The sequence below is a fragment of the Psilocybe cubensis genome, chromosome 1 (assembly GCF_017499595.1).
Source record: "Psilocybe cubensis strain MGC-MH-2018 chromosome 1, whole genome shotgun sequence".
NCBI classification, from domain to species: domain Eukaryota; kingdom Fungi; phylum Basidiomycota; class Agaricomycetes; order Agaricales; family Agrocybaceae; genus Psilocybe; species Psilocybe cubensis.
The window spans coordinates 2680768-2708265 of record NC_062999.1 but is presented as its reverse complement, the minus strand read 5'-3'; the positions used below and the strand labels follow the sequence as shown (position 1 = coordinate 2708265).

Below are 27498 nucleotides of genomic sequence, written 5' to 3'. Positions count from 1 at the left end.
ATTCGGATAACCCCGGCAATTGAGCAGACAAGTTGTAGCACATTTTCATTTTGTTAATGTTAACAAATGCTTGTTGAACAATGTCTATGTTACTCTCCTCACTTTAGGCCTTTAAATTACATAGTCTCGCTTCTTTTCGAGTTGCTCCAGCTCAGAACTAGCCAATCGAGAGAAAACGGATTAAATGGGTATCTTTTCCACCGCTCGCCCATGCATTCACTCTTTATATTGTACGTCAAGTCGAGCGTGGGTTTCGTATGGAACCAATACCCGTGTTTGTAGAACCACTTGACATATGTATCCTACAGCAGGCTCACTCGGTACATACCTGTCTATTACATTCTTGATTTCTGCACACCCTCTCTGCTTTATGCAACCATGCTCCAGAATCAGCCAGATCGCATCCTCCGTGTCTGTCAGATCGTCCACCTCTTGATCGTCTAGACGTACCGCCCCTCTGTACACTGGATGCCGGAGCACCTCCACTTCTGCAAATTCTTTGAGGGTGTGTGATGTGTACGCGGCCATCGCCTCAATCGTCTGATCGCGGCTGCACAGATTTTTTAATATGCGCTATTCTTTCTCCTTCGAGTGATCCTGCCAGCGCCACGCGGGGTAAGCCTGCTCCATTTTACTCAGAAAAGCTGAGCGCTTCGCACGTAGCGCTTCCGACACCTTATCGCAGCGCAACAGGGCGTGCACCTCGTCCTCCACCTCCACTCTGCAAAGCCTGCACAGCCTATGGGGTCTAGGGATCTTACCCCGCCTCCTATCCACATGTCTGAGCACTTCCACCCCTGCCACCTGGCTGGTAAAACAAGATTCTTGGAAGCGGATAGCTTGTCAGATACTGTCCCCTGAAGCGACCCAGAGACTGTGATTAACCCGATTACATCACGATGATCATAGTGCCTTGTTTATTTTCTGTCGTTGTGTTAAGATCCTTGTCATCTGAAGAAACACTTGACTGTTAAGAACTCTGTGTAATCAACGGCCGACATACAACATTCCGTGCCGTTCTTACCGAAGCCGTGTGAAAATTGGTTTTGTGCAGCTCTGGAGTCGACCGGTCCTGGATTCCCGAGCAAAAGCCTCAGAGTTTTGCAGGTCTTGGAGGTGGCCGATGAACAGGATAGCTAAATGGCATGGATATAAACAGGATATGTTGGGGAAGAAAGTGGGCGCGGATAGATTGGCCTCCACGACGTTCCACAGCTCGAAATACCCTTGTCGAGGATGTCGCCATTCTCGGGCTTCGGTACATGCTCACTATTCCGTTACCATGTTGATTACCTTTCAATTTTGATGTCCTTAACCGAACCTAACCAAATGAATGTCAAGCAAAATGGCTTCTCATTTTGCCATTTTGACTCCTCTCATCGGCGACCGAGCTTTAGGTCTGGGGTTACTAGGCTCTATCCCATTTCTAGTCACATGCCTTCGCCTCATGCATGGATCACAGATACTCGGAGCTTGGAGACCACGTACAGGTCATAAGGCTGCCGTTGCATGCTCAACCGGCACCCTTATCCTATATTGTGTGCGAAATTGGTGTTAAAGCGGCGTTTGATAACGAGAAACCTGTCAAGCATGTGTTAATAAGTCTAGAAAATGTGTGAGATACTAGACTAGTACTATAGCTACAGAGCTTCTCGCTATAGTTGCATGGGCAGCCAAATGGCTCTGCAAAATTGTCAGGTGACTCGTGACTCTACGAAAGGTTTATCATATATCGCCCCGTTTGCTCATGAAAGCTTGCCAAAATTAAAGGATGCTGGAGGCTCTGGTGCGCTCTGCTTTGCGCCTGGTCAGGGACGCAATTTTTGAGAGAGTAAGCGTTCTCACCTTGAAAGAGCGATGTGATTATGTAGCCCTGGTACCCCTTTTGGCCGAATGTTTTGTACTGGATTTTCCCACAATTTGATTTGAGGTAGGTAGGTAGACGGATAATGGACCCAAATAGCCCTGTGTTGACTATCACTATAACTTATAATACAGAGCCTCTGTTCACCTTAACTTTTGTTCGTGCAAAAATACTTAGGGTCTGTCATCATCGGCATCCTGGATCGCAGTGTGATGTTACAAAACAGATCCTGATCCTGGGTGCTTGTCCCCTCAGCTCAGGATCCTGAGAGAAGTGATGTGGGCCTAGATCAAACTTAAGATAAAGGCGGGTCTTGAATTGTTAAGTTGGTCCCAACAGAGTTTTCTTCCGGATCGAGCTCCGCTACACCGCATTGCGCCACACCGCTGTCAAAGCAGACTTAGCTTTGACAGTTCAAAGTTGTGTCGTTGTGTGACTGTCATCCACCCGCCCAAGAAGGGGTTTCATATGAGAGTTTCGCTTCCCTTGATTTTTCATACCCTCAGTCTCAACCCAAATTCGCCTAAATGTGCTAAAACACCATCACATTTTTTCATGTCGCCGCAGCCATCTACATATCATGGTCGAGTATTTTAAAGATAGACCTATCAAAAACTGTTTGATTCAATTTAAACTTTCGTTTTTCTTTAATCCAGGAGCAAGTCCTGATTTATGAGCCTGTCGGGAAAGTTTGATTATAGGGCAGGTCCATGAATTAGGCTCGGGGCTGCCTCGTCCGGAAATTACACTTAAGTTATAACCGACTCTGTATGGGAACAACTCTATAACTTGGTACTGTATTTCTCACGCGCCGATGTTTCCCGCTCTTCCTTGCACATACACCTGTGTATCCGGTCTATAACTTGTTCCCACCAGTTAAGCCATGGACTGTGTCGTTTGTCTTGAAGTCATTGAACAAACGGGATTTTGTTTTCCCTGTGGTAGAGCACTTTCCAATAATCTCATTTCTACTGCGATTAACAATTGAGTTAGGACATATCTACTGCGAAAGTTGTATAAAAAATCACTGGAAATATAATGCGACGGAATCTCAAAGTCTCTTATGCCCTACCTGTCGGTATGAGGTGGCTCTACCGAGTACGGCAGGATTGGGATTGAATTGTATCGTGTTGTAGACTGATGCTGAGTTCCAGGAGAATCTGTGGATTGCATCCGGAAGGTTTTCATAACCAGTGTAGCCCGTTTGAAAAACCCCCTCCCTTCGCCATTAGAGGAAGCATGCTTTGGCGAAATGCAGAATCTCCGGGAGGCCCTGGACATAGTCAGGGAGGAGAAGGAAAAGGCCCTCAAGGAGCTGGCTTTGAGCCGCAAACACAACGTTCATTTGGTAGACTCACTCGATAAAAGTGTCGACGCAATAATGCTCAAAGACAAACAATTGAAGGATCTCCGATCTCAATTGGAACAAACGCGGGAGGCACTTGAGTGTGCGAAGATGCAGGCAGCCGTACGTCAAGCTTGCTCAGAGAATCAGGTCAAAACTCTGCGAGAGGAAATTGAAGCTCAGAAAGCCGACATTGAAGAACTTCGAGGTTCAAACGAGGATCTGAAGAGCGTAGTCCAAAAGTTTTCAAAAGATGTTTGGCACCAACAGGATCACATCGCTCTCCGCTACATGGAATCAGAGTCGGCTGAGAACGCTATGGAAGCTTTGCGAAAGGCGATCAAGGAAAGTCAAGAGGCTCAAAGTGGTAAGTATGTCTCGGCTGAGAACGCTATGGAAGCTTTGCGAAAGGCGATCAAGGAAAGTCAAGAGGCTAAACGTGGTAAGGATGTCTCTGTGGCCCGTGAAGTCTCAATAACCTTGATGGTCATTCAGAGCGGCATCGGCTCTCAAAAGAACGCATTTGCGCCATCGTGGATGTACCAACAGGTTTACATCCCTCCTTGACAACCAAGTCTCTCCCCGAAGGCAACTGCCTTTCAAACAAATCAATTTCAGACAAACAATCTCCCGAAGCTGTATCGACGAGTTCCTCTAGGACACTGAGGAAAGGCGAAGTCATCGAGCACACAGGCTTTGCATACCCAAAACAACATACCGTTCCGGATTGCATTCCAGAGCGTAATGGGAGCCACCACTTTTCTGGGGCTGGAAGCAATGCACATTATACGCACTTCACTTGCAAATACTGCCACTTCCGGTGCAGGGAGCGCAAAGCTCTAGAATAATTTCAAAGGGTATCACTAATTCAATCTATTATTCACCGGATGCCGTGCTGATCAGCTACGTTGTCAGTTAGAAATCGATATAGTATATTTTGTCCAATAGCTGCTGTAATAGTCGTTTGTTCGTTGTGGGTGTGGGTTTATCCCAAATGTTGAACGCAATACATTTTCCCGGCCCCACGTTCATGGACTCATCCCCCCGCCCGTCTCTTTGCTTGAATAGACCGTATTGCGCAACACGAACGAGTTTCTGTAAAGATGATTTGAGCGCAATATCCTTCAGTCGCCTTCCTTTTGTGTAACAAACAGAGACGAGCAGCTTGTCTCAATACAAAAGTACTCATCCTTATCTCTACCATGAATCTACCATGAACATTATATTTTGTCATTTCTTTTAAACTTTACAGTTACTTAACGAGTCGGTTCTACCTCGCCCCAATGTAACCTCCATTCACTCCCATCTGCCGTCGAACTGTTCAACTGCTCATTCAACATCTCAACCCTATTCATACTGGATCGTCGTCAGAAATCGGTGTATTCTCAAGGTGACAAACTCATTTTCCACTGCATATCTACATTTGACCTTCAGATCATATTCCTACACAACCTGGACTCGGAACAGCAGAATGCAAGATTTGTTGGATCTGTACAAGGTATTAGACTGATGCTGAGTAGCTTTTGTAATTTACAAGGAGGACTAAACACATTCTATTATTCATATACTTTTGCGATGGTGAAAGCAAGCCGCGGCGGATTGGAAGAGCAATGCCAGATTAGATGTGTACAGGCTCGCGCTCATGAGTCGCCAGCTCTATCTAATCTGGAAAACTTATCTAATCTACTTTCTCACCTGTGTCATCAAAGTGACTGGCCATACTTGTGACATTACCGTCACTTTTTAGCAGCCTCGTGTCAAGTTTATCTTGCCGAGGATCTAGTAAGTCTTCGCCTAGTGTCTTCATCCCCCCTTTTCTTTTGTAGATTGTCCAGTCTTCTCGGGCGTAGGAATGTTCGGGCACGGACATACACTGCGCCCTGTCTTGGACATCTGAATCTTTGCCTCAGCTACCCAACCTTTTTGAGCTCACCCTCTATATTTTCTTCATACTAACCGGGTCCTTCAGAATCTCAGCAGTTATGTGCACTTAGGCAGCGAAGACATGGAAAGATATTTATATTCCTATATACAAATGGTCATAGAATGAAGACTGAATCATACATGTACTTATCATGGCCTAGGTAAGAAAGCAGGAAAGCGGGGGGGAAGCAAGGTACCAACAATAGAATTTATGGAGAGCTGTAAAACCTGAAGGATTTCTGCCGCTACTGGCCCAACATTCAGGGTTATATGCATTCCCGAATCAGTGCGTGTAAATTGGCCATCTTTTCGCAGCGTGGACATTGTGGTACTAAAAGGAGGACGAGATTAGTTGTCCGAGCAACTGGGTTAACAACTTGTAAAACCACTCACTGGCATCAATCTCAGCATTCCTACCCTCATTATTCACCACGTTGACTAAAGTTTTTGCCGACAGGATTTGCGATCCGATGATTCCAGAAGACGATGCTTCTGATATTATAACCTTGAGGTCCCTTTGCAAGGTAAGGAGGCGATTCAACAAAGGCGACTCGGAAGTTGTTGTTGACCACTCCAGGCCATCAGAGGGAGTGGCTGCAGTGGTCGGTGGGACATAAAGCTTCCCTGCATGCTGATTATCGATGGTGGAGCTTGCAGCTGTGGTGGTGTGGGTAGAATTGGGGTGCTGGCTGGTTATCTGTGTATCCACGGTGATACTTGAAGATATGCTTGAAGAAGCAGAGGCCGGTGAGCAAAGGCTAGAGTCATATTGGTTACCACGTTTACGTTTCAACGGCCTCTCCGACGATGCACCATTGACAAAGAGCTCTACGACGGTGTTCTGTGTGGTAGAACGCGGCTGCCCGTGCGGGCGAGTGACTGGTGAATCGACTGGAATGCAAGTCGTTTGCGAGGAGGTTGCCCCTGGCTGCGGCTGTGACGGCATCACATGCGACGTCAAGAAGCTGCTTTGTGGTGGTGGAGATTCCGTTGAGGAAACCGGGCAGTGAACTGGCTCTAAGGAAATTGGATCTGGTAGAAAGGTTGAGGCCCATGGTAGAGAGGATGTCGTCGGGGTGTGAAAAGTTGGCGACAAGGTTGGGATATTGGGGGTCGGCTGCTGTAAAGGGCCCCGCTGAAGAAAAGATAACGAAAGTGGTTCCATAACTACCTGCGGTTTAACAGACTTTCGTCGTGAACTTTTAGAAGACCTTGACGATGGTGGTGGGGCTTTGAATTGCGGCAAAGATGGCGGGGCAAGGGGCCGTGGGGCAAGGGGCCGTGAGGCAAGGGGCCGTGAGGCAATGGGTGGTGGGGCGCTGGGCTGTGAGACAGTGTGTCGCGGGACAGTACGCCGTTGAGATTCTTTGGAACGTCCCACGTTGATTCGTGATACTGGAGCTTGGGCCATTGGATTCTGGGGGCTGGATGCTGAAACTGTACCATTGGGTAACGAAGTAACTAAGACGTTGGGACATGGGGGAAAGTCTAGAGCGTTGGATAATGAGGAGAGGGTCGATCCATTGGGAACACTTGGAATTTGCGATGGAGCCTTAGATGTTGTGATAAGAAGGATGTGGGCTAGAAAGGACAAGAAGAACGCACCGGCATTTTCTGGGCGTTGGGCCTGGGCAGCTCATGCACCTGTAAAAGGAGCGAATGATGTTGATGAGTGGTTTGTTGGGGCCGTGAAGGGGGGGAAGGATCGTCTGCTGGGTAGCAAGGTGCGGCCGTATCACGGTAAGCGCTTTCCAGCAATATTGAACTGTTTTTTGGCGCTGAGAACGACCATTCATACATATTAAAACTGATTTCGCTCATTCTGGGGTAGGACTAAATGAATGCCAATTTGTGTGAACGTTGTGAATTCAAAATGTTGTTGTTTGTTTGAAGGCTGAAACCCACAGCAACCAAATATGCGCAAAGTCGCTGTTTCCATCCAACACGATGTATAGTGATCGATGAACACGCCAACCGCACCGATCGGCTTGTGCATATGAGTTCTCGCCTGTCGGAATGCCACTGGGGTCTCCTCGTTCTCAAATAACAAGCTATCGATAAACTTTAGCAGACACTGTGCATCCCCAGTCAATCTAATTATACTTATGATACAGTTGTAATAGTCTGCAGTGATTGTGTATCACATTAGATTTCCTAAAAATATGAACCATCGTACGTGAAATCAATTTGGCATGTCTGCGGAGAAACTTGCTTATATTATTATTTGACATTGTCAACGTGAACCCTCCAACCACTTTGTTAAACTCGAAAAGGCAGCTTCGTTGCTGCCGTAGTTGTGTTTACCGTTGCTTACTAGCATGTACCTTGAACATGAAGGTAACCGGCTTACATCATCTGGCATTCGACACGAACTCTCTCACCCTCCACCAATCTTGGTACCAATCAATGCGCCAAATTTTAGTTGCTGTCAAACTGTGTCAAAGTGTTGGGCCATCCTATTGAGTAGCGCCACATGCAACGATCAATGTTAAGAATAACTCCTGCAATTCATTCCGGCACGAGAAGCGCTCGCAAAACGACTCTTAGTCTCAAAGTCTCCATGGATTAAAATACAGAAAAACCGACTAAAAAGATTACACTCGGACGGTTGCCATCCTCTCCCTGGCACCGCTGGCTACACAATAGTTGAGTTTTCTAGTATACCGCATCCTTTTTGTGTCCTGCCGTGTTGTTTTTGACCCTTGCTTATGAACCAGACAAAACGAACAACGGAATGATATGATAGTTGAGTTTAAAGCCCCCGGTATCTTCGGGGCCCATGACGTTTTGATTCAAGAAGTACGGCGGCGGCATTCGTTGCTCGAAGTAATAAAGAAATTGTTGTCTTATTCCTTGGTATTTTATTGTCTTGAAGTCGTTATAAGGCTGAGAATACTCGTCTTGAAAATCAAAAATCAAAATTCAGACCGTTGCAATGAATTCATCTGCTCCTCTCAAGCGCTACTCCAAGGTTGCATCAAATTCCCGAAAACGCAAGCACAACTTAGTAAGCTATCACCAATCAACTATCATATTCGTTCTTGACAACGTCACAGTGTACTTCTGAAGGGACTGATCATGAGTCAGTAGTGCGGTGTTCATTGGTGAAGGTATGTTTGATAAAGATAATTTATGTCTTTGACATGAGCTCAACCGAACCCAAATTTCAGAGGCGTAAAGTCATATCATCTTTCAAGTTTCTGGCCCTTCCTCACGATATACAATATCTATTGATGGACGAATATCTTGAGTCTGACGACATTTTGTCAATGGCACGCACATGCAAAGGCCTCCGCCTTAGATGTGTTGATATGTATCTGCTTCACCACAAGGTTGTCACCCACACCAGCCAATCTCGCGTTCGAATTAAAATCCTGGATAGCGTCCCTCTTCTGGCCATCTATATCCTACTATCAGCGATTCCTGAAAATCATTTCTCGCCAGCTACTCATGCGAGCATTGACATGGACGTCGTCTCGCTCCTTGACTTTTCGGACCTTATATGTCATTTTTTGGAATCTCGCATCAGTGTTTTCAGCCTTTCCCTCTATTTTAATTATCACGACCTTCCGGCTTTCAGCACTTCCGAGCGGTTACCCTCCGTCTTTATTACCCTTCTTGCATCGTTGGGAACAAGTTGCATGTCGCTCAATGTGGAGGCCCAGAAGAATGGCTCTCGTAGCAAGTCCTCCCAATATGCCGCCAGATCGAACCGGTGCGCAAGGAGAGGACTTCTTTCTCCATCTGGCAAGTCGGGCAAACGGGCCCTTTCGAAATTGACCTCCTTTCATCGTCAGCACCGTCTTATCGAGTCTAAGGCGAAAGACTCAATGAACCAGTTTCTATCACTTGACTTGGATCTGTCCTTATTCCAACCATATGCAATGCAGAAACTTGTTCCATTTTTACTCAAGGGATCCACCTCCATTGTTAAGCTCAACCTGACCTCTCCTACCAACTTAATGATTTGTGATGCACTGCAGGATCTTCATCTTCCCTTCATGGAGACGTTGACAGTGTCAGTTAACGACGTTCACTCGATTATACTCCCACCTCATTTCTCCTCACGACATCCACGCGTGCGGCATATTTCCCTCCTGAACGAAGTGGATATTTTGACGACAAACCCCGTTCCATACAGTGAACGCCCCGTCCTCGAGCTCCCCCCTCTCACTACAGCCGTGTTCTCCGCAAACTACTCTAACTGGTCAATGACTGACGTATCTTCATTAGCTTCCATCGAAGTGCACCCCCTGAATACCATTATCCCCTCTTCTAGTGGTGCAATTTGTACTGCGATGAGGTCACTTATTGCGCCAATAAATCGCTATAAGGGAACCCCCGCTCCCCCTTACTCCCATGTACTTGACTTTCCAGCATTTCTCTCGGAACATACAACCATGTTATCCCAGAAAACATGCACCTGTTTTGCTGGTGTAAGCGAAGATCTGGCGGTCAACATTCAGGACTTACGCATATATGTTTACGCTGTTACTTCAGATCTCCATGTACGTTTATGTTTTTTATATCTAACAATTTACTCAGCCATGTACTATAGCTATACCTTCGAAAATGGCTTCGCTGGTTTCCGGACCTGATGTCCCTTACCATATCCCATTGCGTGGATCGGCTTCCAGGTGACCTTCAGCTTACCGAGAAAGCGACGCTTGAACATCTCCGATCTCAATACTGTAAAAACCTGCATTTATTTAAATCAGGGGCAATAATAGATAGCAAACCCAGAATATGGTCAATTGACGGAGGGCGCTGGAAATTGCATTTGTAGTATGGACCGCCTGTATAATCCTGTACTTTAATAGTTTGTCCTTTTTATCCATGCTTTTCTCTCTATCCACAACCATGTGAAACAATTTGTGGGCGGCTTCGTGGAATTGCTGACTCAACTAGCTACGTGTTAACTTGACAAGGAAGGCTTCATTTATCACGTTCAAACAAGTTTGATCGTACCTTTGACCCTTGGTCCTGTGTTATAGCGCGGCGTCATACACGAGTAGAAGCGGCACCATGAACAGTCGCACCACGAACAGACCGCGTTAGCTCTGCGAGTCGGAACCCGCTTATGCGGTGGATCAAGACCCTTGGGCAATCCTCAACCTTGCGGTGGAGATATTGGGGGCAAGAAGTACGAGCTTTTCCAGAGAGACCGTCGACGGACGCCTCGTTCAGGAGATCGGGTAAGTTTGCACGAGCCCACTTTAGGTAGCTTAGCCAGCAATATTTCCCTCTGTTTCGCAAAGCGAAGGACTGGGTGAGCGCGGCTTTTGCCGGATGGCGGCTTCTTTGCAGCTTGTATAGCTCAGGCTCTTGACGGGCGAGTTTTGCACAGATAAACAACATGCTTACAAGCACCCACATTCACTCACTCGCTCAACCACAAATCCAACTCACCTAACCCTCCGAACCAAACCAGAATGTTCGCCCTCGTCAAACTCGCGCTTTCCTTCCTCCTCGCCATGGCCTGCCTCGTGTCTACATTTCTTTTCTTTCTGTACTTTGCCGTCGTCGTCCAGAACGCGTCTGCCCGTCCGTGGAAAGTCAGGTCAAAAAGTCAAGTCAGTCGTCGATCGTTCTGACGCCGCACGTCATTTTTATTATACATCTATCATTCCTTTTATAAAACTAAAACTAACGCCCGAGTTCTTGTAACCGTCAACACCTTCACAGCTTCTATTACTTTCGTGAGTTGATTCGCATACTCATTTCCCGCCACGAGCAACGCTCAAACACCGCCCGCTCGACGTATAGATAGCTCAGGCTCTGGACGGGCAAGTTTCAGTATTTCACAACCCAACATTCAAACACCTTTTGCAGAGCAGATAAACCACGCGCTTACAAGCACACACATTCACTCACTCGCTCAACCCACCTAACCCCAACCCAACCCAATCCCGAACCAATCCCGAACCAAACCAGAATGTTTGCCCTCGTCAAATTCGCATTCTCCCTCCTCCTCACCGTCACCGCCTCGCCCATCCCCGCTCCGGGCCTCGGCATCCCGCTCCTCTCAGGCGGCTCCGAGTCGTCCTCCAACGCCGCCGCCTCGCCCCTCTCTATCCTCGACAACCTCTGCACCTGCGCCTCCTGTGGTCGCTAAATTTCGCTCGTACCTTCACCTTGTTCGAGTCTCATCCCACAGTATCTTTAGAATTTATGTTCAGTAACACGCATGTCATGTCGCTCACAAGTGAACTTTCGCTTTATACTATTATAAATTTAAAAAAATTTGCAGCACATTTATATGGATTTGCGAAAAAGATAAGACGCCCACAGCCTCATAAACCGTAATTACTCTACACGGCGAGCAAACATGGGTAAAGTTACCGTACCAAGGTGAGACCGGCTCATTTGAATCCAATGACTGTGTTGAAAATGCCATGAGGTGTGGTCCTCTTCTGTGCCGCATTCGAACTCCTGAAGATTTGTACAACATTGAGATTTCAGGCGTTGCGCCAACAATAGTTGGGAGCCCGCGTCGACCGAAGAGTTGATATAGGTGATTCGAAGCGACCTTAGGTCAGGAAACCAGCTTAGCCACTTTGATAAGTAGATCTATACGGAAAAAGCATCAACGCATTGTTAAAGAATACATATTATTAGGACATACACTGAAAGCTGCCCAGTCCTCTGACTTGGAACTAGCAACAACGATGGAGGGAAGCTGAATGATCAGAGCATAAATGTTGAATGCGAGCTGCTCATGGCTCTGGGGAAAGCATATACAGTCGGCGTATGTCCGCGTATGATATCTAATCCTTCCAGGGAAGTGTAGACAAAACGGGAAGTGTGGGATTGATGAGTTTGACTGACGGGTGGCTGCTCTCACAAGCAACCGGACCTGATCGCAGAAAATGTGGTTATTGGGGCAAAGGAAATTGGTCGGTTTAACAACGACGGACGACAGCAGTGACTCGTCAGTCATTGTCCACCCATAATAATTGGATGAAATGGTGATGGTATGAAGAGGGGGAAGGTTGAGAAAAGATTCCTGAGGGACGTCATTGACAGGTTCACTGCCGCTGTTTGTTACAGTTAGACGCTGTAGAGTTGGATGTCGAGAGAAAAATTGGGATGGGAAAGAGATTCCAGACAAATCTGATAAAACAAAAAGGCCCATCGTCAACAGCGCTGGCATTTGTATGTCATCAAGGATGTTGAGGAGTATGGCGGTGTTGGCACAAGATAACACTAAAGACGTGATGGATGATCCTTTGAGTAACAGCGGCGCGAGGGTACGGGTTGAGGGTGAATCAAAAATGGACAGCATCAAATCCATAGAGAGAACAGAGTCTGCTACACAGTGAATATTGTGTATACAATTAGAGCCGGAGTTGGCCCTAGAAAAACGCACAGCGGTCATGGCTTGGTTGCTTTCTGATCGTTCCCATATATGCAGGAGAGTGCAGGATGTACCGATTGAGGCTAAAAGTCTGCTCATCCGTCCTGGGACTTCGGAGGAAAGCGCCTGAAGGGACTTGCAGCCATATGAGAAATAAAGACCTGCGACAACAAGTTGTGATTCCTCAAGAAAGTTGAATAGCATGTCTTCGAAGTAAAACAGAGAGGCCAGATCAATCCACAAGCAAGCGCGAACTCGGGAAAAATGGTCAGGGGAGAGGGCCGACATAAGGATGAAAAGAGCTAAGCGAGGAATATATTCTGTGATCCTGATAGTCATGTGGCGCTTGCAGATGTTGGCAGAACGAATACCAATTTGAAGGACGCCTTGACGTTGTAGGTACAGGTCATAACAAAGAGGTCGGAGAGCATTGGAGGTATGCGCGAGCGACAGAATGTCGACAGGATCAAGAAATTGGCTTATGATAAGATGGTGGATGTCGTGAGGAAGTTCTAGAAACTCCGCCGCCGGTTGTAATTTCGATGATGTAATACGACACTTCTGAAAAGATGCGTTACATAGTTCAGCTACGACTTAACAATTAAAATACCTTGCGTAGGATTTCTTTTTTCTCTCCTTCCATCCTCTTTCGTTTCTGAGAAACGGATGGCAGTTCTCTTAAGACCTGGTCTTTTAAGGGGCTTTGATCCGGTACTGAATTTTCCTGCCAGAACATCAATGAGCCCCGGATTTTGTCAGCCTACCGCTCAGCTTACCGCTAGCAGTGCGATGCAGGTGTTGGTCATCTTTACAAGGTGATTTAAAAATGATGTCATTCTAGGAGGTGGACGAGTTGGTAAATTTGGGACGAGTAGGACAGAGAGGCTTAATAAAGAACCAAGTCGAATACTTTCAGCTTTCGTTGTTTATATCTGCTTTCAGAACATTGACTTTGCGGGGTCGAGCTATTGCTGTAACTTCAATCAAAGTAATTAAACAAATGAACATGGACAAAATTGATCATACAAGTCAATTGTCTGCATTCACGGATTGTTTGGGATCCGATATTAGGTGCAATCTAATGGTTTGATCTTTTTCATAGGCGGCCGCATTTGTCACGGCGAATTGGATCAGGATCGTGTCAGCTTCTAGATCCATGGCGCAATCTGCAATGTGAAGACGGTTAGTCTCAGAAGCAAGAAGTCTAGTTTCAGCAAGCACCGCAAGATAGAACACCGATAGCATTGCGCTCCAATTGAATGGGATTGTCAGCAAAAAGACACAGGTGGAGGTGGAGCGAAATTGGGGCGAGGTCACAGGACCTTGCCACTATGATTGCTCGCTTCATAACCTGTATAGCGATTAATAAAAATTGAATGACCCTATGAAATAAAACTCCCCGTATCATACCTTTAAGAATTTTCTACAAAGAAATACTGATGTCCTAAGAGAAATTTTGGTCTGAAAACACATCCACTTGACGTTGTGAGGCCTGTAAGTCGCGCACAACCTGAAGTCTCAGGTTACATAATTTTCTTTTCGGACACAAGTCCGATCACCGCACCTACACCTGTGGGGAAAATTTAAGGCGCCCGCTTGGCACTGCGGCGTGAGACGATCTGTTCTTGTGAGCTTGTTCTCTGACCCTTTGTAGCTTTGGTGCCAGGAGGTTACTAAGTGTCGCATCCCTGTGCCGGATAAGGGTGGAACTTCCCAAATAACTTCCGAGTGGATCGATACTTATACTTTTGAACCTCGCCCGTCTTAATGTCCTCCTGCATCAAATTTCCCAAACAATTTTGTATCTTGCTATTGCGTATCCGAGCTCGACATGGGTCAATATTTATCGGCGATTAACTTGTTTTCGAGGAATGTAAGTACGGGCAGCACCACATACCATAGCCTGTCCTAACATCTGGGGCGTGTTCTGTAGGACCTTAATCTGACACTCTCGAGAGTGTATGACACCCGATATCAAGGACTGACCACATTAAAAATACAACCTGGAAGCGGTAGTTTTTTTGTCACCGCAAGTATGCTTCAATAATCTTTTACGGGGCCAGTCAAAGCTTTAACCTCTCCCTATTCATAGCCGAATCCGGTACTCTTATTTTGTATGATTATTGCTCAGAGGCTACCAAGTTCCAACACTATCTGGTCTTCGACATGGAGTTTGGTGGGGTTTCCGAGCTACTCTGGCTTACTTCGGAATTATTGGCGGTTGGATCAACAAGAGGGAGGATCGCTATACTTGCGCTTCAGGGCAACAAGGTCTCGTGTTTTGTTTTATGCCAATTATAACTCGTTATATTTACTTAAGCTTAGCTTGTGGAACGGTGTAAGAAAACAGCTCACGGAGATGGAGCGGCACGGGTTCCTGTGCAATCTATGGATTATTGTTCCGAAACCAAGCGACTTGTGTCACTCGGACAGGGATTGAAGTGTATTTCCCTGTGGAGTGTTTCTAACAATGGTGCATTCAACTTCCGTTTCAGATATTTGGCTCGTCAAAATGACATCGTTGATATAGGAAATTTAACCTCAATTAATTTATTAGATAGCCCAAACAGCTACTCTGAGCCCAGGTTTGTCTCGTTCTTAGCGTCGGGTTCTCACTTGTTAGTTGGGGTGTTTGAAAATTCATGCGTGTACGTCCCAGCTCCGCTATGTGTCTTTTATTCTGCTGATGTTTAAGGCATGTTATGATATGGCAGACAATGTTATGCCATTAACAACATTGGCGACGACAATGCGCCTACAAATACACTCTCTTTGTCAAAAACGGAGGAGATTGTTCTCGGCCACGAAGACGGCGCCCCTGACAACCGCCATATGTGAGTCTTTGTTGGTTTGTTGATCCATTTCGTGCTAACACCTGGGGCTGTCATCACATTGGTAGGGGATACGCCATTTTCATAAAGAATTTGAATCGTTTGGCAATCTTCAATTTACTTGATGGAGTTGACCTCTATGACACACAGTTCAACAAGACCGACATCATCAGATTTGAGATAGAGGCTTGTTGTTCTCAGGCAATCTCTTCCTTCCAAGATGGAAAAATTCTCGCTGTTCCATCAGCAAAAGGATGCATTAACCTGTATAGAACGCAAGGGACTTTTTCTGTAGGAAGATTAAATTTGGGTATGTCTCCAGTTTAACCTCTTGAAATCGCCTCAATTCCTCTTGTTAAAGGTAGACAGCGTGTTATCGCCGTCCATGTAAGCGCTCATTATACCAATAATGCCCTCCTAACAGTTTTTCAGTCCAAATCTCATGCATCCCGAGGGGACGTGGTCATTTCAACTTCTTTTATCAACAACCGGCCTTCTAAAATTCATGTTTGGACTGTAAGTTCGTCAAATTCTACATAGTATTGAAGCGCTGCTAAATCAATAGAGTAGAACAAGAAGATAAAGGACAAAAAATCTCGCAATGTTGTCAAAGCGACAGGAGAAACTTCCACTATGACGCCTCTAAAAATGATAAGCATCACAATTTTTTCTGTTGTATGCATTTTCGCCATCATTGGGGGTGCCGTCGCATACTTTTATTTCCCTATGCTGTTGACTTGGCTGGATCGCATTCGTTCTTCAACCGACCTCTGAAACATCGCACTTAGCTCACCGAAATATAGAGGTTAGGCAATGTATTAGCTTGGAACAATTTACAATTTTCTTTACACTTGATTGTCAAAAAATTTGCTCATGGCCAACTGACAGAGACCCTTTGATTGTGTTGCTCATTGAGCAGGCGTGATCTACCTCCTCCAACTACGTTACGGGTCATAACCATTCCTGAGTTTACTGCCAGTGACGAGTCCAATATAAGACGCGACCAGGTGTTGAATAAATCAACTATGGGCCATTCCATTTCGTCAACGGCTCTGAGCCAAAGTCGTAACAAAGACTTGCCGAACAAGAAACCCTCTGGAGTTGACAGGTTGCACATGGTGTTGTTATTTGGGTTCCGGAAAACATCAGCATAAATTCGGAGAAATTGTACTTCTCTGTATACCCAATCTACATTACATGATGTTGGAAAAACCCATCTCACGAGCACACGTACATATCTCGTGGGATGTTTGTGTGGACAGGACGAAGAAGCCCAAAGAAAGAAGGGCCTACTGTCATGATACTGGCCCCGTAAAGATCCCGGAGGTCGGGTATGAGCAACATCAATTTGCAGCACCAGTGTATTTCCATGCCTGAAAATTCCTGGGGTAGCTCATGTGTGCACGTAACTGGAACATACGTAGGTCAAATGCATGCGAGTCGAATCAAAGGCGTGCAAATCGAAGGCAGCGAGTCAAATCAAAGGTACACACAAGTTGAAACAAAGACATGCGAGTTGAATTGAAGGCATGCAAGTCGCAAATCGAGGAAACAGGAGGTATAGAAATAAGAATACACATCTTTACTGTCTATTCTATCTGCCGGCACCAGTATATGCCCATGCCTGGGGATTCCTAGGCCACCGGCAGGTAGAATAGCAGAAATAGGAAAAGAGAAAATAATACTCACAAACGGCCGTGTGCTCCCAGCACTGCATGGTCTAAATCACCACCATTAACCCAAAGGGCATCCAGGCCAGTGCACAATGCGCCAGTAGATGTGCAATGTACAAAAACAGGGCATGAGTCACAGTAGAGAGATAGTCACCCTCACCGCCAGCCACAGCGTATTCCCATGCCTGAGTATTTCTGGGCTGGCATGGTGTGGATGCTAGAGAGCGAACAGTACTCAGCTATTTTGACTGCACTACCAACAACCACCGCCACAATACACGCCCACCCACACTGGGTGAATCGAATCCAACGTGAAAGAGACAGACATAATTACCGCGGAATAGTTTGGATGTCTTAATGATAACGACATGAGCCTACTTACCCGCCCCACTTATAATTACACCCAACACGGGCACAGCACAGCAACACATGAGAGCCTGGCGAGAATCTGTACACAGAACCTCCGCTGTGAGTTGTGTGAGGAGGCTCACACCCCCAAGGAGAATTAATGTGGTGCACATCGGTTGTTATCACCATGAAGTCGCCTTTTGTTACTGCCCACAGTCACGGTTTCCCCCTCCGCTGCAAATGTGGCGGACGCGACGCGCGATGGCGAACTCCAACGGATCAAATATGGTCGAAGAGCGGTTCTGGCCATATTATCTATCATACATGGTGCGACGCATACGAGGACGCGATGCGCAATCGGTTTCCAACTCCAGCCGATCGAATTTGGTCAAAGGCCGACGTCCGAGATACCTATTGAGGCAATGGACAGCGTCAGAGAGCAACCGGGTGCTTTCTCGTCATATTTATCTGCCACACAACGTGCGACGCGTACGACGCGAGGCGAGACGAGACGTTGAGTTTCTCCACAATACAAACAACAAGCTTTGGTCACCTTAGCCCCCCAAAACACCCCACCACCAGGAGGGACGCAAAGTATCACGCTACACCACGACAAGGGAAGGAAGTGCGACACCAAGACCCCAAGTGATATTGAGGGACAAGTCGAGGTGTGCGCGGGCGCGTGGCAGGTCGCCATTCTAATTCGGTGATGGTGTCGGCAGCCCATTGCATTATACTCCAAAGATCATTAATCTCTTCATCTTTATCGTCCATCTGGGCTACGCGCAAAGTTCTGAGCGAGGGTCGCGGGTATAAATCCAGGATATTACGCAGAACGTACAGAGTAGCGGAAGACACAGACTTGATTACCAGCGATTACAACCTCGGAATAGGTATCGTGGCAAGGCAGAGAGCAACACCGAGTGACGATGTCAGGCAGAGATCGTGCACCTTGAGATCGTTTAGTTCGAGCCGCCTGATTGTGGCCAAGGTGACGAATAGCGTAGGTGGAAAGTCATGCATATGAGTGAGGGAGAATGACACGATGGATGGTCGCTGTGCAAGTTGAATGAGAGAGGGTCGGATGCAAGGGTTTGTTTGTTTGTTTGTTTACGAGATTACCAAGACAGCCCTCAACAAAGCCGCCCGGTGTGTAGCAGCGGTAAGGACCCGACCCAACCCTGTCCTACACAAGTCATCATAGGGCACGCAGTTGTGCAACGGGTGACCTGCAGTTTTTCAGGCACCCGGCTCGCTGATTAGCACCTATGCGACTAAGAATTACGGGCGCAAACCAGCCGGAGCACTGTATAACTATGTATTTGCTGCTTCTCACACATCATTCACGCCTGAACCTTAGGTACGCAGTAGTATCTCCGTATCATTCAGACCATTTGAGTAAATTTAAAGCCTATACATCAATATATATGGGAGCCGCTTGATTCTCACAAGTCTTTGTTCTCAGATTGCTGATGAATATCAGACAGACCCTCTTTGTTAACTTGAAACAGACCTCGGCGGGACAATGCCTCAAGGACTTACATATCAAGACAAATTCATTATGATTGTTTACAGGGTCCAGAGGGGGTTTGTTGGGAGTGAACACCCTTGAACACCATGCCCATTCTGACTTTGTGAGGGACGCGGGACAAGCAAAAAATATAAGGGTTGCCAGGACCGAGGACAGTTATGAGGGACACAAGGCCTGACAAGAAGTCAAAAGGGACATAGGTCCCAGGCAGAATTGAGAGCAAAAGTACAGGCAGGGATAATGAGAATGAGAGATATGCTTCGACAGCATTTTTCGAGCAGCAGAATAAGCAGGGATCCATCTATTCCCACCTGACGATGAGAATGAGAGATATGCTTTGATCCGCGATGCGCTTCAACATCGAGAGCAAGGCAATATGAAACAATACACGCAGCAGAGTAAGCAGGGATTCATTCATGTCCATCTAACGATGAGCACGAAAGATATGCTATGGTCCGCGATGCGCTTCGACATCGAGAGCAAGGCAGAACCGTTGATGAAATACCGAAGCGGGGTTGTTGTTGTGGTAGTTAGTTGATGTCGAGCAATGGTATTTGGAATGGGAAATGGTAGAAATGCAAAATACGAAGATTTGGTGTATCAAGTAGGTTGCTTGAGGTCCATAAAGGATCATGAATGTGGCCCCAGCCTTGCCAATGCTGGACGAATGAGATGTGTAATGTGTTGAGTATGGGAACCGCCGAATACGGTATAGATGCGAAAAAGGTCGAATAATCTCCTGTTAGAATCGTGAGCTCAAGGTTAAACCACCGGGATGAAAAATCCAAAATCGTCTCGAGGTAAGGTTTCAAAAAGATTTTGGCATCGAATGGGTATGTGAGCGTTGGATGCAGTGAAAGCGAGAGAGGACACGATCCTGAACGGAGAAGCCATGCACGTATCGAATCGCAATGCTGAGCAATCCTGCAGTTAAATGCCGAGAGATGGGAGCCGTAGCTTTGTAAGTCTTCCAGACTATCTGTGGCTGGAGGGACAATATTAAATGGAAGTGGAATATGTAATGAGGCCCAGAGACGCGGAGTCCGATAAGCAACGATTTTCCACCGACGACATACCTGACAGAGCAGGAGCGGTGCATCAAGAAGATGCATAAGAGCATTGTGACGCGTAGGAAGACAGAATAAGAATATTTCTTGTAGAACGTCGTCGGGCAAGCAACGAAAAGGCGTGAGTAGACGACGGTGGTGAAAGATAGAACTTTGAAGAAAACGTCTCTTCTGTTGTGCATCATTCAGAATTCCTTGAATATGTGTCATTTCCACCATGAGTTTTTGTGACGTTGAAACCGGAATCTTGTGACTCACACTAACAAGGTTCTACTAGGGTTTCTAGCTCTAACATCATGTGTTCAATGTAAACGCGCTCATGATCCTGAGGAACATAGTTGGTCCCCAGTGTTTGCGAAAATGGTGTCGAGAACGATGCTGGCATATCAAGCTTAAGGCGATGTATGAGTTGCACGATACGAAGTTCTGTGGATATTTGGCGGAAAGCTGTCCAGTTTGGGGTACCAGTGTTGACCTTGAGAAAAAAGGAAGTTAGATTGGGGAGGTAGTCCAATAAATCACAAATACTGTCCTCTGTCGCCAACCACAACCAATCCTCGTCCTTGTTCCATACGTAGGTATCCACGAGGCGGAGCTCCTTTATGTACTCACAAATCTTGGGTGTCGTCGACACTGTATAGAACAACCTTCGATAATATTCTTCCGCTGACATGCACCTGTCTTCGAGATCGATCGTGTGGAAAAGATTTTTCTGTCAACGATTGACAAAACGACGCGATGTAAGCGAGATGTTGTGCAGGGTGGCTTTATCATTTCTGGCGAAGAGTTCGTCAATTATGAGCTCTATTATCTCCAGAGGAAGTTCGATTGCTGATTCGCTATAGTTTAAGACCATGGGTGGGCAGTGAAATGACTCCCGGCAAGAATATGTGTGATATGATCCCCTCCAGCAATCGATTGGTGTCAAACAGGTAACTTTCAAGTAGTTCCAGGTTCACAAGCACGCCGTAGAGAGACCGGATTACTGTTTCGCAATGCAGTTTCCATATTAGGTACGCTGATTCCGTCATCACTATTTACAACTTCATGGATCACGCATGTTGTAGGGATAATGATATACTAATCACCACTAGCAAATCAAACACCGCCGGTTGCAACCTCTCACGTAGATCTTGATCCTAGCCACGATAGCGACATGCGTAAAGGTCGCCCCTCGTTCCGAATATCTGCATATATGCTGACCACGTCGTCTAGGGAGGAGCGCTGCTGAGAGGGCGAGGCGTATATCGGAGTATCAAGAGAGCTTGAGAAACGACGATGACGGACATTCCGAGCTCCAGAGAAGTGATCACCTTACATTCTTTCCAAATACTTATATATTAACGCGATGCATTAAGAGCCAGTTCCCCAAATTGTCCAAACCTCGACAGCAGAACGGCCAGAGGCATCCAGCATCAAGAAATCCAAACTCACGCTTGCGGAAATAAGGCACCGCCAGAATTCAATCCTTGTATCTTCCGATGCCGTCGTGAAGGTGTCTCCCCCAACGTCTAATATTGAGGTTGATAAAATCAACGCGCAAGGTACTCATAATAATTGCACAATCCATATGCCCGGTGTGTTTCTTAGGCTGAATTATAGGTGTTATCCACACATTAGAGACCGACATAGTTGATCGAATTCAGAGCCAGTTCTCAGACGCACTCTCTCTCTCGCCTCTTCAAGGCACTCGGAGAACGCAACAGTCCGATACTCCAGAGTTCTATAACACGGGTTAGTTCCCTCTTTTACGCTGCGTTAAACCTGTCTAATGTCGACCCCATGGCAGGTCGATACTTTCGAAATGCGACTAAATTTAAAAATATTCTTTCATCGTCATTGGTTTCGTCTTTCAATGTGCTTTTACAAAACCTATTCCACAGAAGCTCCCAGGCAGCATCCGGCTCTTCCCTGGTTGGATCGAAGCAAGTTCGGGAACATATTCTGCAGGAAGTCTACGGCTCAAAGGAACAGCCGAGGGTAGATTCTGCCGCAACAAAACATAGCCCAAAGGATATACGGACCGTGTACAATATTTTCGACAATTTGGAGCCTGACGTAACTGTTTATGCAACTTGCCCTGATTTAAACTGTTGTTCCCTGTATCCCCCAACTCTCCACAGGGAAGACATACCGGAATATCCTTTACAATGCACCGAGGTTAGATACGGTAAGCCATGCGGGGCATCCCTTGCAGAAGGTTTTACATCCAAAGGTGGAAAAGCGACTCCAGCCCCCATAAAACCATATTCATATCATCACTTCAACGATCACGTAGCTGCCATGCTTTCTAGACCAGGAATAGAGGACGCCATTGAGTCTTACATGAAAAAGAGCTGCGCAACCGGATCCAGTCCCCTCGAAACAGAGCTTGCAGACATTATGGGTTCCAGTGAGCTTCGAGATTTTCTTGATCGTTCAGGCGAGCCTTTTCTTCGAGCCACTGGCACAGAACTTCGTCTTGTTTGGTCACTTGCAACAGACTGGTACAATCCTCACACCAACAAGGCGTCGGGAAAGATAGTGTCTACTGGCGTCGTGGGAATGATTTGCCTGAGTCTTCCCCCCGACATCCGATACTCAGAAGAAAATATCTACCTATGCGGAATTATCCCTGGCCCTCAAGAACCCGCCCTTGACGCGATCAACCCCTTTATCACACCCCTTATGCATGATTTAAACACATCCTATCATCCTGGCACTTACTTTTCCCGTACATTCAAATATGCCAATGGACGTATATGTCGTTCGGCAGTCATTCCGCTCATTGCCGACACATTGGCGTCTAAAAAGGTTACTGGGCACATCTCTCACAGCAGCAATTATTTCTGCTCTAGATGCCGACTGCCTCGAAACCAGATTCACAATTTGAACTGTGTTAAATGGCCCCCTGGATTAAGTCGTGCCGAACATATTATACACGCCGAAGAATGGAAGGCAGCGCCATCTTTTAAGAAGCAAGAGCTTCTTGCCAGAAAAAACGGCGTTCGGTGGTCTGCATTGCTTCTCTTACCGTACTGGCAACCTAGCAGATGGGCAATAACAGACGGACTTCATGTTCTGCTTCTCGGCGTTGTTCCTCGTCATTGCAGGGACCTGCTTGGTCTCAACATGAAAGGTCTTCCCTCAGAACAAGACGACGACAACGACGAGCCATCCCCTCCTCCCATCTTGATGGATAAAGCTCGAACCGCCCTTTCAACCGGATCACCAAGTCAGTTGCATAAGTTTGATATGAAGACTTTAAGCCATCTTTGTAAAGAACAGGATGTTACTGTGCCTTTGCACAAGAATGGTCGCCGGAAAAAAGATTATATTGGCGCATTATTGGTTCGTTTAATCAATATTCTTCCTTTTACCACACTCATCGCGCTTTTTAGGGCCAAGATATCTCTTCGAAAGGATTATCTTTGATTGACTTACCGGAAAGCATGGGACTATCGAATCTACTAGATGGAGGAAACACTCCTTCCTTTCAAGCTGGCCCGGGTACTATGTCTACCGAAGCAGACAACCATTCTGCCAAACGACCGATCAAGAAAACGAAGTACAAGCCCGTTCCCATCATAACTAAAGAAATGCTGGCCCGCATTCGTCAGGACTCGGAACTGACCCTTCGTCCATCCTGGCAAGCTAATCTCCCTAAAGAATTTGGATCTCCTAGCCATGGAAAATTAAAAGCCGACCAGTGGAGAACGGTGATTGAATTTGATTTACCGGTGTCGCTCATTCAAATCTTGGCCACCCAGAAGCCCTCTGGCTCTTTACAAAGGGATTCCCAGCTTCATAAACTCGTCATTCTTACCGTTGACCTCGCCATGGCCCTGAGCTGGGGCTTATCAAGACGCACCTCCAACAAACACATAGACAAATACACAATGTACATGAGCCGATATCTTTCTGGAGTGCAAGACCTATTTCCGGATTACTCACTGAAGCCGGTCCACCATTACGCCCTGCATATGCAGGATATCCTTCGCCTATTTGGACCTTTGCATGGTACGTGGGCATTTCCGTTGGAAAGGCTGATAGGGGTGTTGCAAAAATTCAAAACAAATTCTAAGCCGGGTGAGTTTTGTTCTGTATTCAACGAATCGAATCTTTGTGGATTGAACCCCGTCACCACAGGAGAAATGGAGGAAACTGCCATGAGAATGTTCTGTAGACGATCCAATCTAATACGCTGGGTTGGAACAGATGGTTGTCCACCGGCTCTCCAAGAAGCCTGGAAAGAATTTAATACCAAACGAAGGAATCTAGAGTCTGGGGAGCTTGCCGATCAGCTTTCAGAACATGAAACAGACCTGCCATACCCCCAAATAGACCCGCTGGATGACCTATGCCCCGACATCTGTCGTATTCGCAGTCGAGAAACTCTGACGGCAGATATGGAACACTCGTTCATCGCGAACTTTACTCCCTCTAGAATCCCTGGAAGCAACCTTTACTTTTCGCCGCATTCCATAGAGGTCTTTAGTTCGTTTTATCGGGGAAGCCTACAATTTTCCGACTATCTACGATCAGAAAAGCACAGCGTCATATACTTTAAGCCAAACTCGGAATCTCAAGACCTGGCTCCTGCACAGATCCGCCGAATCTTCCAGCATACACATCTTCACGGGCCCAAAAGCATCACTGGCGTTTTTGCCGTCGTGCATTGTTATATTCCTATCAAACTTGCTAAGGACCCTTTTGCCCCCTATGTTGACTTTAGAGCCGCAATTTTTGCGACCGAACCGTCGCCAACCTTCCATATAATCAAGAGCTCTCAGATACATTGCCACGCAAACCGTCGTCCATGGGACACCTCGTCTGTAGCAATGAGGGCGGTTGATAGGGTGTGTATATTTTATATACGAGAATTCTGTAACTTACATTGGCCACAGAATTATTGACGTCTCGTTTGCTCTATGGAAGGAATAGCGAGGGAGTTTCGTTCATGTACAGCAAAGCAGTAAATAAAAGCAGTAAATATATATTAGATAGATCTAGCGACCCATGAGCCTGTGTATATCTACCTCGCCCCAATGTCCTTCAACCTCCATTCACCCCCGTCTGCCGTCGAACTATTCAACTGCTCATTCAACATCCCAACCCTACCCATACTGGATTGTCGTCAGAAATCAGTGTATTCTCAAGGTGATAAATTCATGATCCACTGTATATCTACATTTGACCTACAGATATTCCTACACAACCTGGAGCTCCGAGCAGCAGAATGCAAGTTTTGTTGGATCTGTACAAGGTATTAGACTAATGCATGCCAGATTAGAACTGGCTCGTTAAGTAACCGTAAAGTTTAAAAGAACTGAAAAATATAATGTTCGTGGTAGAGGTTAGTGTTCAAACATACGACCAAGCTTCACACCAGGGTTGTATGGTCCTGATGTTGCTAAGTATTTTTGATGTTCAATACCATGTGGTTGAACATGCCGCGTGTGATCCGCGCGTGATCCGGCCACTGTTTGGGAGCGTAACGCTCTTGCTTTCCATAAACCGTACTCTTGAGTTACCATTTTGGGCAAGTAGTCCAAGGCAATCACTCGGCTTTCCCTGTTTGCCAGTTTAAGGATAACACAATCACTCTGAAAATCTCACCTTTTTGATGATCAACTTAGGAAATAAAAACTTCACAAAACATACAATGCATCATATTTAGCAAGTAGTATAGGCTACATTGTATTAAGTTTGCACAACATGAATTTAGATATGCACTAAAATTCACCCCACACAATTTGGTCAAGTAATGAACAGTTTGATTCTCCAAGTTCCACAAGTCTAAACTAACGCAGAAAACAACTACTCAAGCACGATTTCGAGATCCCTAATGACGTTCACGGCTATTTCATCGTTCAACTTCATAACCCCTTTCACCCCCCCGGTCCTCGCGAGCGCAGCCGCCTCGGTGGCAACGCGCTGGAAGGCGCGACGACGGCCTTCGACATCGTCGATTCGAAGCTGAATGTCTTCACCCGAGGATGCACCGGTGGGGTAGATAACGGCGTCGTTTGCGAAATAGAGGCGTTGGGCCAGGGTTAAGAGGGCCACGTTGCGAAGATACGACTCGCGGTGTGCGAGATATCCACGTTCTGGACACCGGGAGTTTGACCATAAACACACAATACCAAAAAGTAGAGCAATACGCACCTGAAGTGGGATCATCCGAACTACCCTTCCTACCGACATCGCCCTGGTCTCCAGCATATCCAAGAGAGCCTAAAATGTATCGAACCGCAAGCGCTCGACACAATTTGATCCAAGGAAAATCACTGTACTCACTGAAATCCCCTCTCTCCTCCTCGACGACGACGGCACTAACAGGCCTGTGTTCTACAAGTCAAACATCAGCAAGTAGTAGACCAAATACAATCCGAAAATACACTTACCAGCGTCCTTTGTTGGAAAACTCATTTGCCTGATACGTGGCTCGGAATGCGAATTGAGTGGTAGCGATTGATAGGGAGCAAAACGCAGGCGATAAAAGCGAAGAAAGAAAGGTTTATTTCGAATTTGATCCCATTTTCTGCTTTTATTACTTCGACGCGTGCAGATGTCTGATTAACTATTGATGGAACGCCCAATTTAGCCACACAGAACAGCGCGACTGAACGCGACCAACAGAGTCATTACTAGTACCACAAATGGAAGTTTGGATAATCCGGTCTGACGCGCGTCCACCCAATTCGACTTCTTCATGATCAACCACTTAGACCAACCTAAGCTACCTAACTTACCTTGGACTACATTGGCGAAGGTGGGGAAGTCAAGGGGAGGCCCGTGTTGTGGGGGACCCGGAAGGTGAGTGCACATATCCAATATTGTTCTTGGCTTCGTTTACTGACTCTACAGTCGTTGTAGCTAAGCGCTAACCACTCGTACTCGCATCCGCACGGACACACGCACACGCAAGGACACCCGCCGCTACTGTTCCGCCCTCGTCTTGACGACCAGAAAGCTGCTGGTCTCGACTTTACCACCACCGACCTTCATCGTCTTGACGCCGCCGCCGCCCTCTCGTTGACCAGCAGCGATGCCGCCACCGACCTCTCGTCGCCACCCGCCCCTCCCGTATCGTATCGTCTCTGCCGCCGCCACCCCTCTCGTCTCGACACCCCACCCGCCCCTCCCATCTCTACACCGCCACCCACCCCTCGTGCCGCTGCCTCTGCTCTCTGTTGTCGTCCGCTCCTCGCCGCGCTCTTTCCTTTGTTCGCTGCAGCCGCCCTCTCACCTCTTGCAGTAGTCTTCGCTACTTCACTTGCCCGTAGTCTACGTTATTTAGTCCACACAATTTAATTATGTTTTTTTTTTTTTCAAAAACCTGGTGTAGATTACTGCACAAATCAAGGTAGGCTAATGATCCAGCCGACGGATGGCGGGGATCGATAGCCCGAGATCACGTGGGATCAGTCGGCAAAAGGCTCAAGAGCAGACAACTATTGGACCAGTTTGGGACCAGTACGGGTTAAGTACAGGCGCAGTACAAGACAGGTACTTGTTTATTATTTTATGAAGTTCATAACTATAAAATTTACGAGTGTTTTTGTAGATATCACAAA

General features: G+C 46.6%; 5 protein-coding genes across 5 annotated transcripts; 3 read left to right on the top strand and 2 right to left on the bottom strand.

Moving 5' to 3' along the window:
* Positions 1 to 3116: 3116 nt before the first annotated feature.
* JR316_0000893 (uncharacterized protein) lies at positions 3117 to 3776 on the top strand (the record flags this gene model as incomplete). Its single annotated transcript, XM_047886707.1, has 1 exon — positions 3117 to 3776. One exon carries the CDS (start codon positions 3117 to 3119, stop codon positions 3774 to 3776), a length of 660 nt encoding a protein of 219 aa, XP_047754453.1.
* A 2138-nt stretch (positions 3777 to 5914) lies between these two features.
* On the bottom strand, positions 5915 to 6932 carry JR316_0000892 (uncharacterized protein; the record flags this gene model as incomplete). The annotated part of the gene is made up of 3 exons (XM_047886706.1): positions 5915 to 6267; positions 6333 to 6684; positions 6738 to 6932. 3 exons carry the CDS (start codon positions 6930 to 6932, stop codon positions 5915 to 5917), a joined length of 900 nt encoding a protein of 299 aa, XP_047754452.1.
* A 1135-nt stretch (positions 6933 to 8067) lies between these two features.
* JR316_0000891 (uncharacterized protein) lies at positions 8068 to 9773 on the top strand (the record flags this gene model as incomplete). Its single annotated transcript, XM_047886705.1, has 3 exons — positions 8068 to 8139; positions 8258 to 9640; positions 9678 to 9773. The coding sequence occupies 3 exons, from the start codon at positions 8068 to 8070 to the stop codon at positions 9771 to 9773; spliced, it is 1551 nt and encodes a 516-aa protein (XP_047754451.1).
* A 15965-nt stretch (positions 9774 to 25738) lies between these two features.
* Positions 25739 to 26350, bottom strand: JR316_0000890 (uncharacterized protein; the record flags this gene model as incomplete). The annotated part of the gene is made up of 3 exons (XM_047886704.1): positions 25739 to 26028; positions 26087 to 26269; positions 26326 to 26350. 3 exons carry the CDS (start codon positions 26348 to 26350, stop codon positions 25739 to 25741), a joined length of 498 nt encoding a protein of 165 aa, XP_047754450.1.
* Positions 26351 to 26633: 283 nt separating this feature from the next.
* Positions 26634 to 27235, top strand: JR316_0000889 (uncharacterized protein; the record flags this gene model as incomplete). Its single annotated transcript, XM_047886703.1, has 2 exons — positions 26634 to 26693; positions 26798 to 27235. The coding sequence occupies 2 exons, from the start codon at positions 26634 to 26636 to the stop codon at positions 27233 to 27235; spliced, it is 498 nt and encodes a 165-aa protein (XP_047754449.1).
* Between the last annotated feature and the right edge of the window lie 263 nt (positions 27236 to 27498).